At 37.6% G+C, this 12,741-nt stretch overlaps 1 protein-coding gene across 4 annotated transcripts in view; it reads left to right on the top strand.

Annotated features, from left to right (window-relative positions):
- The window catches only part of FAM114A2 (family with sequence similarity 114 member A2), a 21,627-nt gene extending 8,886 nt beyond the window's left edge, over positions 1 to 12,741 (top strand). For all 4 annotated transcript variants that reach the window (XM_034401889.3, XM_087887523.1, XM_034401882.3 and 1 more), the window contains exons 7-15: positions 1,408 to 1,542; positions 1,716 to 1,874; positions 2,318 to 2,447; positions 4,333 to 4,412; positions 6,864 to 6,992; positions 7,197 to 7,336; positions 9,469 to 9,541; positions 10,520 to 10,573; positions 11,838 to 12,741. In XM_034401889.3, coding sequence (XP_034257780.2) covers positions 1,408 to 1,542; positions 1,716 to 1,874; positions 2,318 to 2,447; positions 4,333 to 4,412; positions 6,864 to 6,992; positions 7,197 to 7,336; positions 9,469 to 9,541; positions 10,520 to 10,573; positions 11,838 to 11,939 — 1,002 coding nt within the window. In that variant the 3' untranslated portion in view covers positions 11,940 to 12,741. The remainder of the gene's footprint in view (positions 1 to 1,407; positions 1,543 to 1,715; positions 1,875 to 2,317; positions 2,448 to 4,332; positions 4,413 to 6,863; positions 6,993 to 7,196; positions 7,337 to 9,468; positions 9,542 to 10,519; positions 10,574 to 11,837) is intronic.

Raw genomic sequence — 12,741 nt, 5'->3', positions numbered from 1 at the left:
CTTTTAATAATTGCTTTGTTTATTGCCAGTAAATTATTTGTGACCTGTTTAGGGGTCTTGAATTACAAGCTTTTTCCTATCATAAAGAATTAGACTAAACTAATCTTGGCCATTTGAACTTTAGCAAATTCTTCAATTGATGAAGATGTAATGCGTTTACAAAGCACTGGTGTTTGAATGTTGTTATAATTTCATGTTATTTTATGACTTGGTTTTCTGAACAGAAATTCTCATGAAGTAAGATATATCTTAATGTCAGGATATACTGAAGATGTAATAATCATAAATCATTAAAATACAGAATGGGATAAAATAGTTATTAACAGTAGCCCACTTATTTATTGTATCTTTACCCCCCTCTTCTCAATGAGTCTGAGTAGCATATAAATTGAAAATCAAATAATGCAAGATAAGACAACAGCAGAAAAAAGAAGGAGAACCTTTCACAAAAGCAGCCGACAACTCACTGTAGGCCAAATCTGAGAAATAAGATAGATCCTCTGAGACTCATTTTTAAAGAAAACATGTGAATCTCCCATTTGGATCTCCCCCATTTGAATTTCTGGGGGAATGCTGCTCTCCGGATAAGTACTGTAGTAAATCCTATCTAGTAGGTAGCAATAGCAATAGCATTTAGACTTACATACTGCTTCACACAGTGCTTTACAGCCCTCTCTAAGCAGTTTAAGGAGTCAGCATATTGCCCTCAACAATCTGAGTCCTCATTTACTGTCCTCGGAAGGATGGAAGGCTGAGTCAACCTTGAGCTGGTTAGAAACAAACTGTTGGCAGTCAGCAGTCAGCCTGCAATATTGCATTCTACCCATCTGCCCCGCCACAGCTCTTATCCACGGATTCTATCAGATTGCATTGTTTAATGGATGGTATCCAGAGAAGACAACTCTGGCTGATATTACAGGATGAGAAGAAACAATGAGAGATGGCCCTTCAAATTACAAGGCCTTATTTTGCGTAGAAGATTTCTGTTCTGTAGCAGCTGAACTTTTATGGCAGTCTTCAAGCCCCATATAGAATGCATTGCAATAATCCACACAGTGAGGAAACCCAAGATATGTTGTTCTTTGCTAGGCTGATCTGAAATGAGGCAGAGTAAAATTGAGTGTTGGTATACACTCAAAGCTGAGCCTTTTTTTATGTAGCCAATTCAAGAGTTATAAATGCATACTCTGGAAATGCTTGCTTTCTGTCAACACATTTTTACGACTATTTATTTGTGTCCCGCTTTGCTACCTTGTTTCCAAGGAAAATGATATAAATCAATCCTGTATTTTGAACATTTGGCTTCTAGAAGTTCAAATGTGCACTTACAGTATATCTCTATCATAAAACTATTTCTTTCTTTCAAAGCCATATCTTAAAAAGTGCAAAACTCTTTTTTTTTTAAAGGGCAAAACAGTTATAAGTGGAAGTCTGGATGCATTAGAATACATTGGTAAAAAGACTATGGATGTGATAGCTGAAGGTGACCCTGGATTTAAGAAAACAAAAGGCTTGATGAACAGAAATTCCACACTATCTCAGGTATGGATTTCCCACACGAAACCTGGGAACGATTAATTTCTGATCCTCTCATTAACAAATTATTAATCAACAGAACAGTTCACAGCCTAGCACCAAATTTATAGCCGGCGACCTTTTCTCCATGCTTTTTTTTTTATGCTGCTGTTGTCACACTTCAGCTTCTTTATTTGTAGGTCTTGCGAGAGGCCAAGGAAAGAGAACAACAGAAGACAGCTGCTGAGGTTTCCATGACTACAGAGAAGAAAGCACATTATGGATTGCTTTTTGATGAGTTTCAGGGGCTTTCTCATTTGGAAGCCTTAGAGATGCTTTCCAGAGAGAGTGAATCAAAGGTAAATGACCTTAAGCAATATATATATTATAATTGAGGAAGAATAAGAATAGGGATCTATAGAAACTCTGGGAGATGAATCCATTTACAGATTCTTTGCAGCACCAGTAAATAAAAGCCAATCAAAGCAGGAAAAAAGATTTCCTGTGGTCATCAATTCCTTCTCTCTGCTTTAAGTGGGTCAGTGTGTTTTTAAATAAGAGGCCTAAAAAAGGGTTTTTATTTCCTGGTGGTATTATCTAACTGGGATGGTCCAAAGAAAATCAATTCCATTATATGATATGGAAGCACAAGTATATGGAAACTCTTTTTGCCTTTTGCTCCCATTTTCCAAAAATCATTTTTTTTTTGTTACTCAGGCTATTTTTTTAATACTCCTGCTGTATTTCTCATATCACATATGAAACTACCGGATCCACAGTTCTCATTGTATTTTTCAAACAGGTGAAATCTGTTATAAGTACACTTTCTGGTGAGGAGTTTGCTACTTTAAAAGAAGATCTGGAAAAGCTGAAAGAAGCGTTTTCATTAGCTGAATTTGATGACGATGAAGATGACGATGAAGAAAAAAGAGGTAATTTGGCAGATCCAACACTTGAATACTGGCCGTACAATAGTATATAAATACCTGTTGATCAATGGTGGGATTCAACCGGTTCTCTGCCCTAATGATTTCTTCCAACAACCAGTTTGCCAAACTGCTCAGAAAGTTAACAACCGGTTCTACCGAAGTGGTACGAACTGGCTGAATCCCACCACTGCTCTTGATGTGGGTGAGGTAGCTTTCTAACATTCTGTAGCATTCAGTCATTAATGCTTATATTTTAGAGGCTCTAGCTTTTCATTAATCAAGTGAAATAAATAAGGGATATTAAAAGCTTCTACATACGGGTAGGCCTTGACTTATGACCACAATGGAGCCCCAAATTTCTGTTGCTAAGCAAGACAGTTTTGCCCCTTTTTATGACTTTTCTTGCCACAGCTGTTAAGTGAATCACAGCAGTTGTTAGTAAGACAGTGATTAAGTGAATCTGGCTTTCCACATTGACTTTGCTTGTCTGGAGGTTGCAAATGTGATCCCATGATCCTGCAACTGTCATAAATACATGCCAGTTGCCGGGCATTCAAATTTTTATCACGTGACTGTGGGATTGCTGCAGCGAAAAACAGTCATAAGTCTCTTTTTTCAGTCCTGCTGTAATTTCAAATGGTTCACTAAATGAATAGTTGTAAGTCCAGGACTACCTGTGTTTTAAGGCTCTGTTCTTCTGAATACTGGCTAATTACCTGTACATTTAAATAAATGACATAATAATAATAATAATAATAATAATAATAATAATAATAATAATAATTTATTTAATTTTTATACCGCCCTTCTCCCGAAAGACTCAGGGCAGTGAACAGCCAGGATTAAAATACATACAATATGAAAATTAAAATAATTTAAAAAATAATTAAATCAATTTGGCTTCCCCAATTTAAAACCCCTTACCCATAAAATTAACCAATTAAAAATTTTAAGCCAGCCCGGTTTGCTGAAATAAGAAAGTCTTCAGCGCCCGGTGGAAAGTACGGAGGTCCGGGATTAGTCGTATCCCTGGGGATAGCTCATTCCAGAGGGCGGGTGCCCCCACAGAGAAGGCTCTCCCCCTGGGGGTTGCCAGTTGACATTGCTTGACCGACGGCACCCTGAGGAGACCCTCTCCGTGGGAGCGTATTGAGCGGTGGGAGGTTATCGGTGGCAGAAGGTGGTCTCGTAGATACCCAGGCCCTAAGCCATGGAGCGGTTTAAAGATGAGAACCAGTACCTTGAAGCGCACCCGGAAGACCACCGGAAGCCAGTGCAGCTCGCGCAGGAGAGGTGTTACATGGGAGCGCCATGTCACCCCCATAAACACCCGCGCGGCTGCATTCTGGACCAGTTGGAGCCTCCGGGTGCTCCTCAAGGGGAGCCCCATGTAGAGAGTATTACAGTAGTCCAGGCGGGAAGTAATGAGGGCATGAGTGACCGTGCATAAGGAGTCCCGATCCAGAAAGGGGTGCAACTGGGGTATCATGCGAACCTGATAAAAATGATAGCATGGGACTTCCTTAACTAACATAATGTAGAGAGAAACCCAGTGGTCACAGTGGCTGATTGGAACCTTAGGGAGGAGACTTATAATGGCTCCTGTCTATAAATCAGACAACTTGTAAGTGAAAAAGAAGAAGACAAAAAACACTCATGCTTGTTCCATTATTTTGCTAGTATTATGTTGGTTGCACAGCTGTTGACATGTACCTATTACCTTTAGAAAGCATCTTAGGGACCCCTATCTTTCGATCACAAAGATTCTTAAAAAGTGTGCTAATGTTCTGAAGAACAGAGATATGCCCCACCTGGGTAATGAAAAACAACAAACAAGCCTTTATATAATTATATTGAAAATACACAAACTACATCCTGTTGTTTTTAGAAGACGAAGATTTCACAATTGAAGTGGGCATACTCTTTTCACAGCTGCGCATCTCTCTAAAACCGGTTAAATTGCTCCAAGTGAGTAAATACTTATTTTTAGCTTTTAAGATTATGTGTAGAGTTGTTCTGGATGTAGTTTGGGCTTCTGAAATTTGTAGTAACTTGTACTAACTAGACTAACTTTAAATTTTTATTTTGATTAGTTTATATTAAATTGATTAATAATTAGTGATAACAGCAACTGAAGGATTTTATAACTTAAGAGATTTTCTGCCTGGGAAAGCCAAGGGAAATCATCAAAACCATTAAAAAATGAAAGTTAGAATATTTTGGGCATTTGATGCGACACCTGGAAAAATATGGCATACTTCACTTAATCCTCCAGGGGAAGATTGAAGGCAAACTAGGTGCAGGCAGAAGAAGAACATCATGGCTTCAAAATCTAAGGGACTGCTTTGGACAAAACTCAGTAGCACTTTTTCGTGCTGTTGATAAGAATAGGATCACCATCATGATCTCCAACGTCCGATGACAGATATGGCACAAGAAGAAGAAGAGAGACTATCAACAATTAGAAGTGCTTTTCAGTAATGGACATCTTTTTCCAATAGCTCTAGGCGAGATGGGTGGCAAACAAGCCAAATAAATAAATAAAATCTTCAAGTTGGCTCCGTTAGTGGTTATATTGTTGCAGCTCTTTAAAATATCCAGAATCTAAGCTAACTAAACTTAATTTCTGGGTATTGGATTGTTATCTTTTATAAGTTTTATATGGTAAAGTTTAAAGAGTAGCTTAAGGCAATAAAGTATTTTTTCTTTAAGAAGATAGATTAATAGAAATAGAATGAAACAAAAAATACATTTTGTTTTGAGTTTCAAACAAAACAGCTGTACCTGAACTTTCATATGAATATTCTGCTCTATTCTATCCTGCAATACAAGTCAGAATCGTTCAAGTATTCTAAAAAAAACCCCTGAAATATTTTGATTTCACCCTAGGAAACAATGCTGAGGGCCGGCTCCTCTTCCCTTGTGTTTTACAAGAGGGCCAGAGAAATAAGGGGGATTGTAGTTCATGCATCTGCCACCCCAAGCACAAAACAGAAAGTACAGTTGTGGTGCTTGAAATATTTCAAATGGCACAATTCAAAATGATCAGATTTTATTCAGTCTTAAAATTCTTGAAAAGTAGACTTTTCCCAGTCAGAATATTTCAAAATTAAACGACACACTTCCTTGTAGTAATGTGTACAAACAGTAAGTGGCGCTGTTTTCCAGGAGAGAATGGCAAAATTCCAATTTCTGCATTGTATTATGTTAATATATAGTATGGTGTTAATTGCTGAAAGAAAGAAAAAATACTGTTTTTAAACATTCACTTGCTAAAAGCAATTCATGTTTTCTTGATTTATGAAAGCTTTCATTAATTCAAGATAGGTGCTTATAGCAGAGCTATACAGATTGACTCTGATCTGTAATTGCCTATTTGGTTAGAATCATCACATTGAAGCAGTTGAATAGTGTGATCTATATTGTCTGTTCAGTTTGGAGATTAGGGCTTTTTGTGTATCCCACTTGGGATAAATCTCTGTGACTCAATTGCCATTCAATGTTATTTGTCTGATTTAAAAAAAAAATCTGGTGTATTCCTCTGATTTGGAAAGCTTATACATACATATATCTTTGTAATTATCTTGCACATACTTATACATGAGATTACATGCTTATATACATTTTTAGATGTATGAAACATCTTGGCTTGGTCGGGTGGGCGAGTGGAGTTTCCCAGGCCACAGGAATAAAATTATATCTTTTATGTTAATCTAAACACTTGCTTATATTTATATAGTACATGTTTACCCAATCACTGCACTGTACCCTTCCTCCAACAAACAAGAAGAAAAAAATGGGACTGAGCTGTTTCAGTCTTGAATGGGAAAGATTACAGACTTCAGCATTATGCTGCAGCATTTACACATCTATTTACCAAACGCTTCATTCTATACCACTATGACTGAAGAACCATAATGGCAATGCACAGATAGAAGCAGTGTTGATTTCCAGTGGCTAGAATTGGGAAGGCAGGGAGCAGTTCATGTAATCAATGAATAGTGACCACTTACTTATAGGGAAATGCGTTGTGGTGGAGATACACTGTTTGCACTCTCCTCATGGACATGATGCTATCTTGAGATTTTGCTACAAATTGGGAATGAAGAACATGAAGACTTATAGATGTTATTCTCTCTGGCATCTATTGTCACTGGTCATATTGGCTGGGGGATGCTGGTAATTCAACCGTACCTAGAAGGCTCAACATTCCCCATACCTCTATAAGGAAAATAATGTATTTCTTTAAAGAAATCAGTTTCCTTGCCATGTATCAGGCCTCTGACATTTTGTTATCACCATCACTTGGGAACAATTATGAACTGGGATCTTTTACTTTTTCCCTGCAGAGACTGGATAGGGGCATTCTCCTGATCAGCAATTTGTTGATGTATCTCTTTTTTCCCCCCTCTTGGGCAGGCAAGGAAGTCTGCTCATGAATTAGTTAAAAACCTCAACGTGCAAGTGGTCAAAGAAGCAGAACAGCATGAAGGAGAAGGAGACCAGGAAGTGGGCCCAGGAGATACTGAGAATAAAAAGTCAGTGGAGGTAATCATTGTAATCAAAAGAACGCTGCAGTACAGTTTAAATGGATACACCCATCGAAGAGTTATCACCATAGCCCTTCATATTCAAGTTATGATCTCTTCATGAAGTCTTTGGGGGGAGGGGGTGGTGGAATTGGATGTGAAACTAATGTCATGGCTTCCTCTTTTAAACAAAATAGAATAATATCCATTTTTAACTTTGCAGGATATTCACATGGTTGCAATCAGAAGCCTGGCTGAGTTGACAGCTTATTCCATTGAAATGTTCCACAAAACTGCAGCATTGGTTCTTCATGGGCAAAAAGAAGATGTGTTGGCTATAATCCGAGCAAAAACCCTTTCCCAGTAAGATTAATCATGCCTGTCTTCTCTATTTCTTTCCCTTCTTCTAAAAAAATGTAAAAAGATTAACAAATACCTGGTTCCTGCTAACCAGTCTTGTTTAGGGCAGTGGAATAAAAGCCCAAAGATTCTCCTATGCAATTCCTTACTTTTGTATGTCCATATCTAGTATAACACAATGCCATGGAAAGTCTTAAGTTTATAAGCATTCCAGTACTTCCTATAGGAATTGTTTTTACTACCATGCTTACAGGCCTCCTTCTGCTTGCTTATGGCTCCAAGAGGTTATAGAGTTCTTTCAAGGCACATATTTGAATGTTTTCTTTCAGTTGAACCTTCTTATTTCTCTTTAGTAATGGAAATGATCGGTCAAAATAATGGATGAATGAGATGAGGAAGGGGCATATAGAAGGGAGGCCACACTGAAAAACAGCCTGATTTATCTCTAGCAGTCAGAGAGTGCCCAGTTCTAATCATGTTCTGAATCTAAAATTTTGATAAAGCAATCAAAGTCTCCATGTCTTACTATCTATCACTGGAAATTTAGAAATGAGTACACCCTCTCTTCATTTATTGTTTAGCGTTCCATTCCAATAGTCATTAAATGAAATGGTTGCTAAATGAACATGAAAGAGAGAGAGAGAGAGACATTGCTAAGTTAGCTGGCTGCTATCTGATTCAGATAAAGTTATCTTGTACAATGTCCTATGCCTGACCCATTTCCCCCCTTTTTTGCCTCCTCACAGGCAGAGAGATTGCTTAAACAAGCTGTCTCTTCCTAAGTTGCTTTTCTTCATAGCTCAGTGCTTCCCTGAAACTCGCTAACCCAAATTAACAAGCTCAGCTCCCTGTCCTTAATTAGTTGATTAGAATCTTCTGGCCCATTGGTGAAATTGACCAGGTCTTAATCAGTTCTACACTGAAGACTTTTATTGTCAGATGCCCAAAATTTGGTCTTAAATGTGTGCATGGGTTAGAAAATGAATTTTTAATTACCATTTATTACTGTCGTATTTGTGAATGATCACTGAGGTAATCGTGAGGTAAATGAGAAGTGGCAGTACAGTAAATAGTTTTCTGCCTGATAGAATTGGGTATTTGGGGATATATATCCTGAGTCTCTTTCTGAGAAACTGAAATCTGACAAGTTTTAAATGAATCGGTTCAGGTAGTTGTGTGCAATAACATATTTAAAAATTACTTGTCCCAGAAAGAGACATTTATGTTCCTTTCTGTAAAATTTGTATGAAAATAGTACATATCAAGATGATCTTTTTTTTGTTGGAAATCTACTAAACAGGTATGGGGCTTAAGTGCAAAATAAAAAGCAATATAAAGACTTTAAAATTTTGCTCGATATCAGCAATAGGAGGATCATGGGTGAGTAGCTTTCAAAGAAACACCCTCTCGGGTCTCATCGGCATCAGTATTTTTTTAAAAAAATATTCTTCGTTCCAGGAAAAAGAAGTAATAAAGAACTCTAATGATAAAGAATATTTGTAGCTGTAGGTTTAAATGAGAGGTCCTTGGTCCTCTCTGAGCTTGGTTGTTTTCTTGCAGACATTTCATTACTCAAACTAGGTAACATCATCAGTGCTGGTGCAATGATTAGCATTGATGATGTTAGCTAGTTTGAAATGTCTGCAAGGAAACAGCCATGATCAGAGCACCTAGGACCCCCCCCCCAAGAGCACTAAATAATACAGCAATCTTGCACCATTCTTTTTTCAACATCTTTCCCAGAAAGTGTATCAATTTAATAACCCTACAGAAAGAACTGACGCTGATTAGAAGCTAAACCTGTCCTCAACGCTTTTTTTTCCCCTTCTTTCTACACACAGCTAAAGGAAATATTTGCAAGTTAATTGGAATCTGTGTTTCCTATGTTTTCATATCCCTTCAAGAACCTGCTTTAGAAAGGCTTGATTTTCTATTCATGTATTTTTCAAATCAGCTCATTATGGCAAAATCAGAGCATACCTCTAGTAGGATCCCAGGCATACTAGTTGCAAATTATGCAGGATATTTAGAGACTGACTGACTAAAAGCTTGTAGATCATCCTTAGTCCTATACATGGTAAAAGAAATAAAAAAGATATATATTTTATTTATGATGTATTGTTGTTTTTTTTTAGAATGACGATTATGTTATGCAAAGAATTGTCATCTCTCTCGAAAGAATTTGCCACATGCTTAACAACTGCAGGGGTAAGATGCTCTATGATGTCTAGCGGTAAAAAGCTTTTTATGAGAAAATAGAAAGATTCAGCCTACAGGACACATATTACTGTTTTTGTTTTATGCTATTTCAAAGAAGGGTGTCCTGCTATTTCCTGTAACTGCTACAATCAGTAAAGTATTTTACTTCGTTTTATTAGTAAGACGTTAGCGTTTACCATTTTTAAAAGATTTTTTTTCCCCCAGATAAATCAGAAATGGTTACTAGGGTTGGACTTTTTCATAGATTTCTTCATATCAGTTGTTTCCTCTATTTTGCTTTAGATCAGGGGTGTCAAACTCAATTTCATTGAGCGCCGCATCAGGGTTGTGTTTGACCTCAGACAGCTGGAGGGCGTGGCCATGGTGGGCGTGGCCATGGTGGGTGTGACATGGGACTCATGTCCAGAGGGCACCTGTGGTAGCCAAGCGCTAAGGCAGGACTTCCCTGAGACCCTCACTCACTCTCATTATATCCTTCCTTCCTTCCTTCCTTCCTTCCTTCCTTCCTTCCTTCCTTCCTTCCTTCCTTCCTTCCTTCCTTCCTTCCTTCCTCCCTCCCTCCCTCCCTCCCTCCCTCCCTCCCTCCCCATCTTTTCTTCTTTTTCTTTCTTTCCTCTTTCCCTTTCTCCTTTCCTGCCCCTTCTTGCATGCTCAAATCTAAACACCCCACGGGCCAGATCTAAGCACCCCACAGGCCGGATCCGGCTTGTGGGCCTTGAGTTTGACACCCCTGCTTTAGATGCTCACATTACTAGTATGAGAGGATCCATGCCAGATATTTAGCATCATTTCCACCTTGACTCTGAATATTACACAGATTCATTTCTGTACCATGGGGAAATACATTATTTAACTGATCAAAAATCAAAGGTTTTGAAGAGAATACACACAGCCTGTATTCTCTTCAAGATTTTTCTTATTTCGGCTTGGTTTTCAAATGTAACTTAATATGTTGAATCTTTTCAGGTGGAAGAGAAGGCTGATGTGCTCAACCCTTTAATCACAGGAGTGTTTTTGGAGGTCAGTTACATATACAAATGCTTGCGAGGGATGGATTCTGAGAAAAATATTTTGACACCTGGCCTGATATCTGGCCTGATATAGCTGTGAAACTAGTACAGGTGGTCCTTGACCTATGATCATAATTGAGCCCAAAATATCTGTTGCTAAACAAGGTAGTTGTTAAGTAAGTTGTGCCACATTTAACAGTCTTTTTTGCTACAGTTGTTAAGCGAATCTCCTATTAACTTTGCTTGTTAGAAGCCAGCTGGGAAGATTATAAATACTGATCACATGACCCCAGGACAGAGCAATTGTCATAAATACACGCCAGCCAAGCCAAGCACCCACATTTTGATCATGTGACCATGGGGATGCTGCAACGGTTGTAAGTGTGAAAACTGGTCATAAATAACTTTTTCCGGTGCCATTGTAACTTCATATGGTCACTAAATAAAAGGTTGTTAGTTGAGGACTGCCCGTATTTGGTTCATAGTACCTGTTTCTGAACTTCTATTGTGTAGAGAGAAGGGGAGTACATAAAATGGCAAATGTTTTGGGATGTTCTTTTGCTTGGGACAAAACAATTCTATCCAATTTGGGATGAACAAATCAAATAAATAAAACATTTGAAACATATAACACAATTTAGGTTAGAACGATCCACTTTAGAACTCTCTTCTGGGATCAGAACAATTAGTTTTTGCAGCTTAAAACAGTCAAATTTTAATCTGAACTCAGGCAGATAAATGTCTTCGAACATGCGATCTGGACTTTTTGCTCAAATATTCAAAATGGCAGTTCAGACTTGAAACACTTTGCATATTTCTATTAAAATATGATAGTGCCACATGATTTATTGCCCTAGATACTAAGGATTATGAGCAGTGTAGAGATTTTATGCAAAGGGTTTTGGCTAGGGTTTCAAAACACTTCCTTATCTTCATAGCATAACCTTATACAGACTAAATACGTAACAATGAAGATTAATATTCCATTCTCCAATCTCCATCCAACTGAAAAAATTATATAATTCCCATAGATTAGAACAAAACTGAAATAATGTAAAAAGGGTTTTAAGAAATAGATGGATGGCATTAAGTGAATATGGAACAACTTGTTCATGTAATATGCCCAGGTCCCAATCAAATTACTTATATACCTATTCGTCACTATTTATTTTACTAAAGCAATTAATTAGAGACAGATGCCAACCAAACTCTGATCTTTAGAATGTATGAATGTTCTTTATTCATTTGACAAGCCTTTTCATTTTCCTTTATAGGCTTCCAACAGTGCCTCTTATATCCAAGATGCCTTCCAACTACTTTTGCCAGTGCTGCAGATCTCGCATATCCAGACTCAGAAAGAGTTATCTCAGCAATAAATCAAGTCTGACTAAACTGGAACATCACTTCCAATGGACCTGAATGGAAGTTCCCTCGTTCCATAAGAAGATGAAAGCATCTTTAATACAAATTAAGACAGATGTGTTGACTTGTGATTTTCCACTGACCAGGATAAGATGCTGAAAGGACATGATGTAGTTACCTACCTACGTAGACAAGATGATCTATAGGCAGCATAGGAAGTTTGTAATACAATTTATCTTTGTCATTTTGCTGGATAATGTCCTATGTGCTTCTGCTCTTTAGACCCGCTGCATTATGCTCCTTGAGATAAGAGCATTATGAAGGAAAGACTCATAGGGCAAGCATAATAATGTTCATGGCATGAGACCTTAGATTATTGGAGTCAGTAACTGCTGCAAATTGCATTATACTCACATTGAAATGCTAGTTTAAGTAAAAATGCCTAGCACTCCAAAGAGATACTGAGAAAATAAGATTTGTTTCAGGACATGTGAATGATTTTTCAATTGTCTATTCTAAGTTCTGGAGATCCCAAAGGGGGAAAAAAACTTTTTAAAAAGGTTTAAGGCTAAGGTTGCATCTCTAAGGGTTATTTGAAAGGAGAAAAAGGGCCATTTATATAACTTGACTTGCTCCCCAGTAAGCATGATTATGCTTCAGGTGTGAAAAGGTTTTAGACAAATTAATAGTCTGACCTTTTATTGATGTACACTCTCTACTAGTGCTAGTTTAGAGAGAGATTTAGGTTGTTTTTTAAAGAAACACTTTTATGTAATAGCATTTGACGTTTAAATAAACACATTTTGCTAGACCTCA

Source organism: Pantherophis guttatus, chromosome 2 (genome assembly GCF_059756535.1).
Source record: "Pantherophis guttatus breed Tessera chromosome 2, ASM5975653v1, whole genome shotgun sequence".
Lineage (NCBI taxonomy): Eukaryota > Metazoa > Chordata > Lepidosauria > Squamata > Colubridae > Pantherophis > Pantherophis guttatus.
Note: the sequence above shows the minus strand (reverse complement) of the source record. Positions and strands in the feature narration are given on the sequence as shown.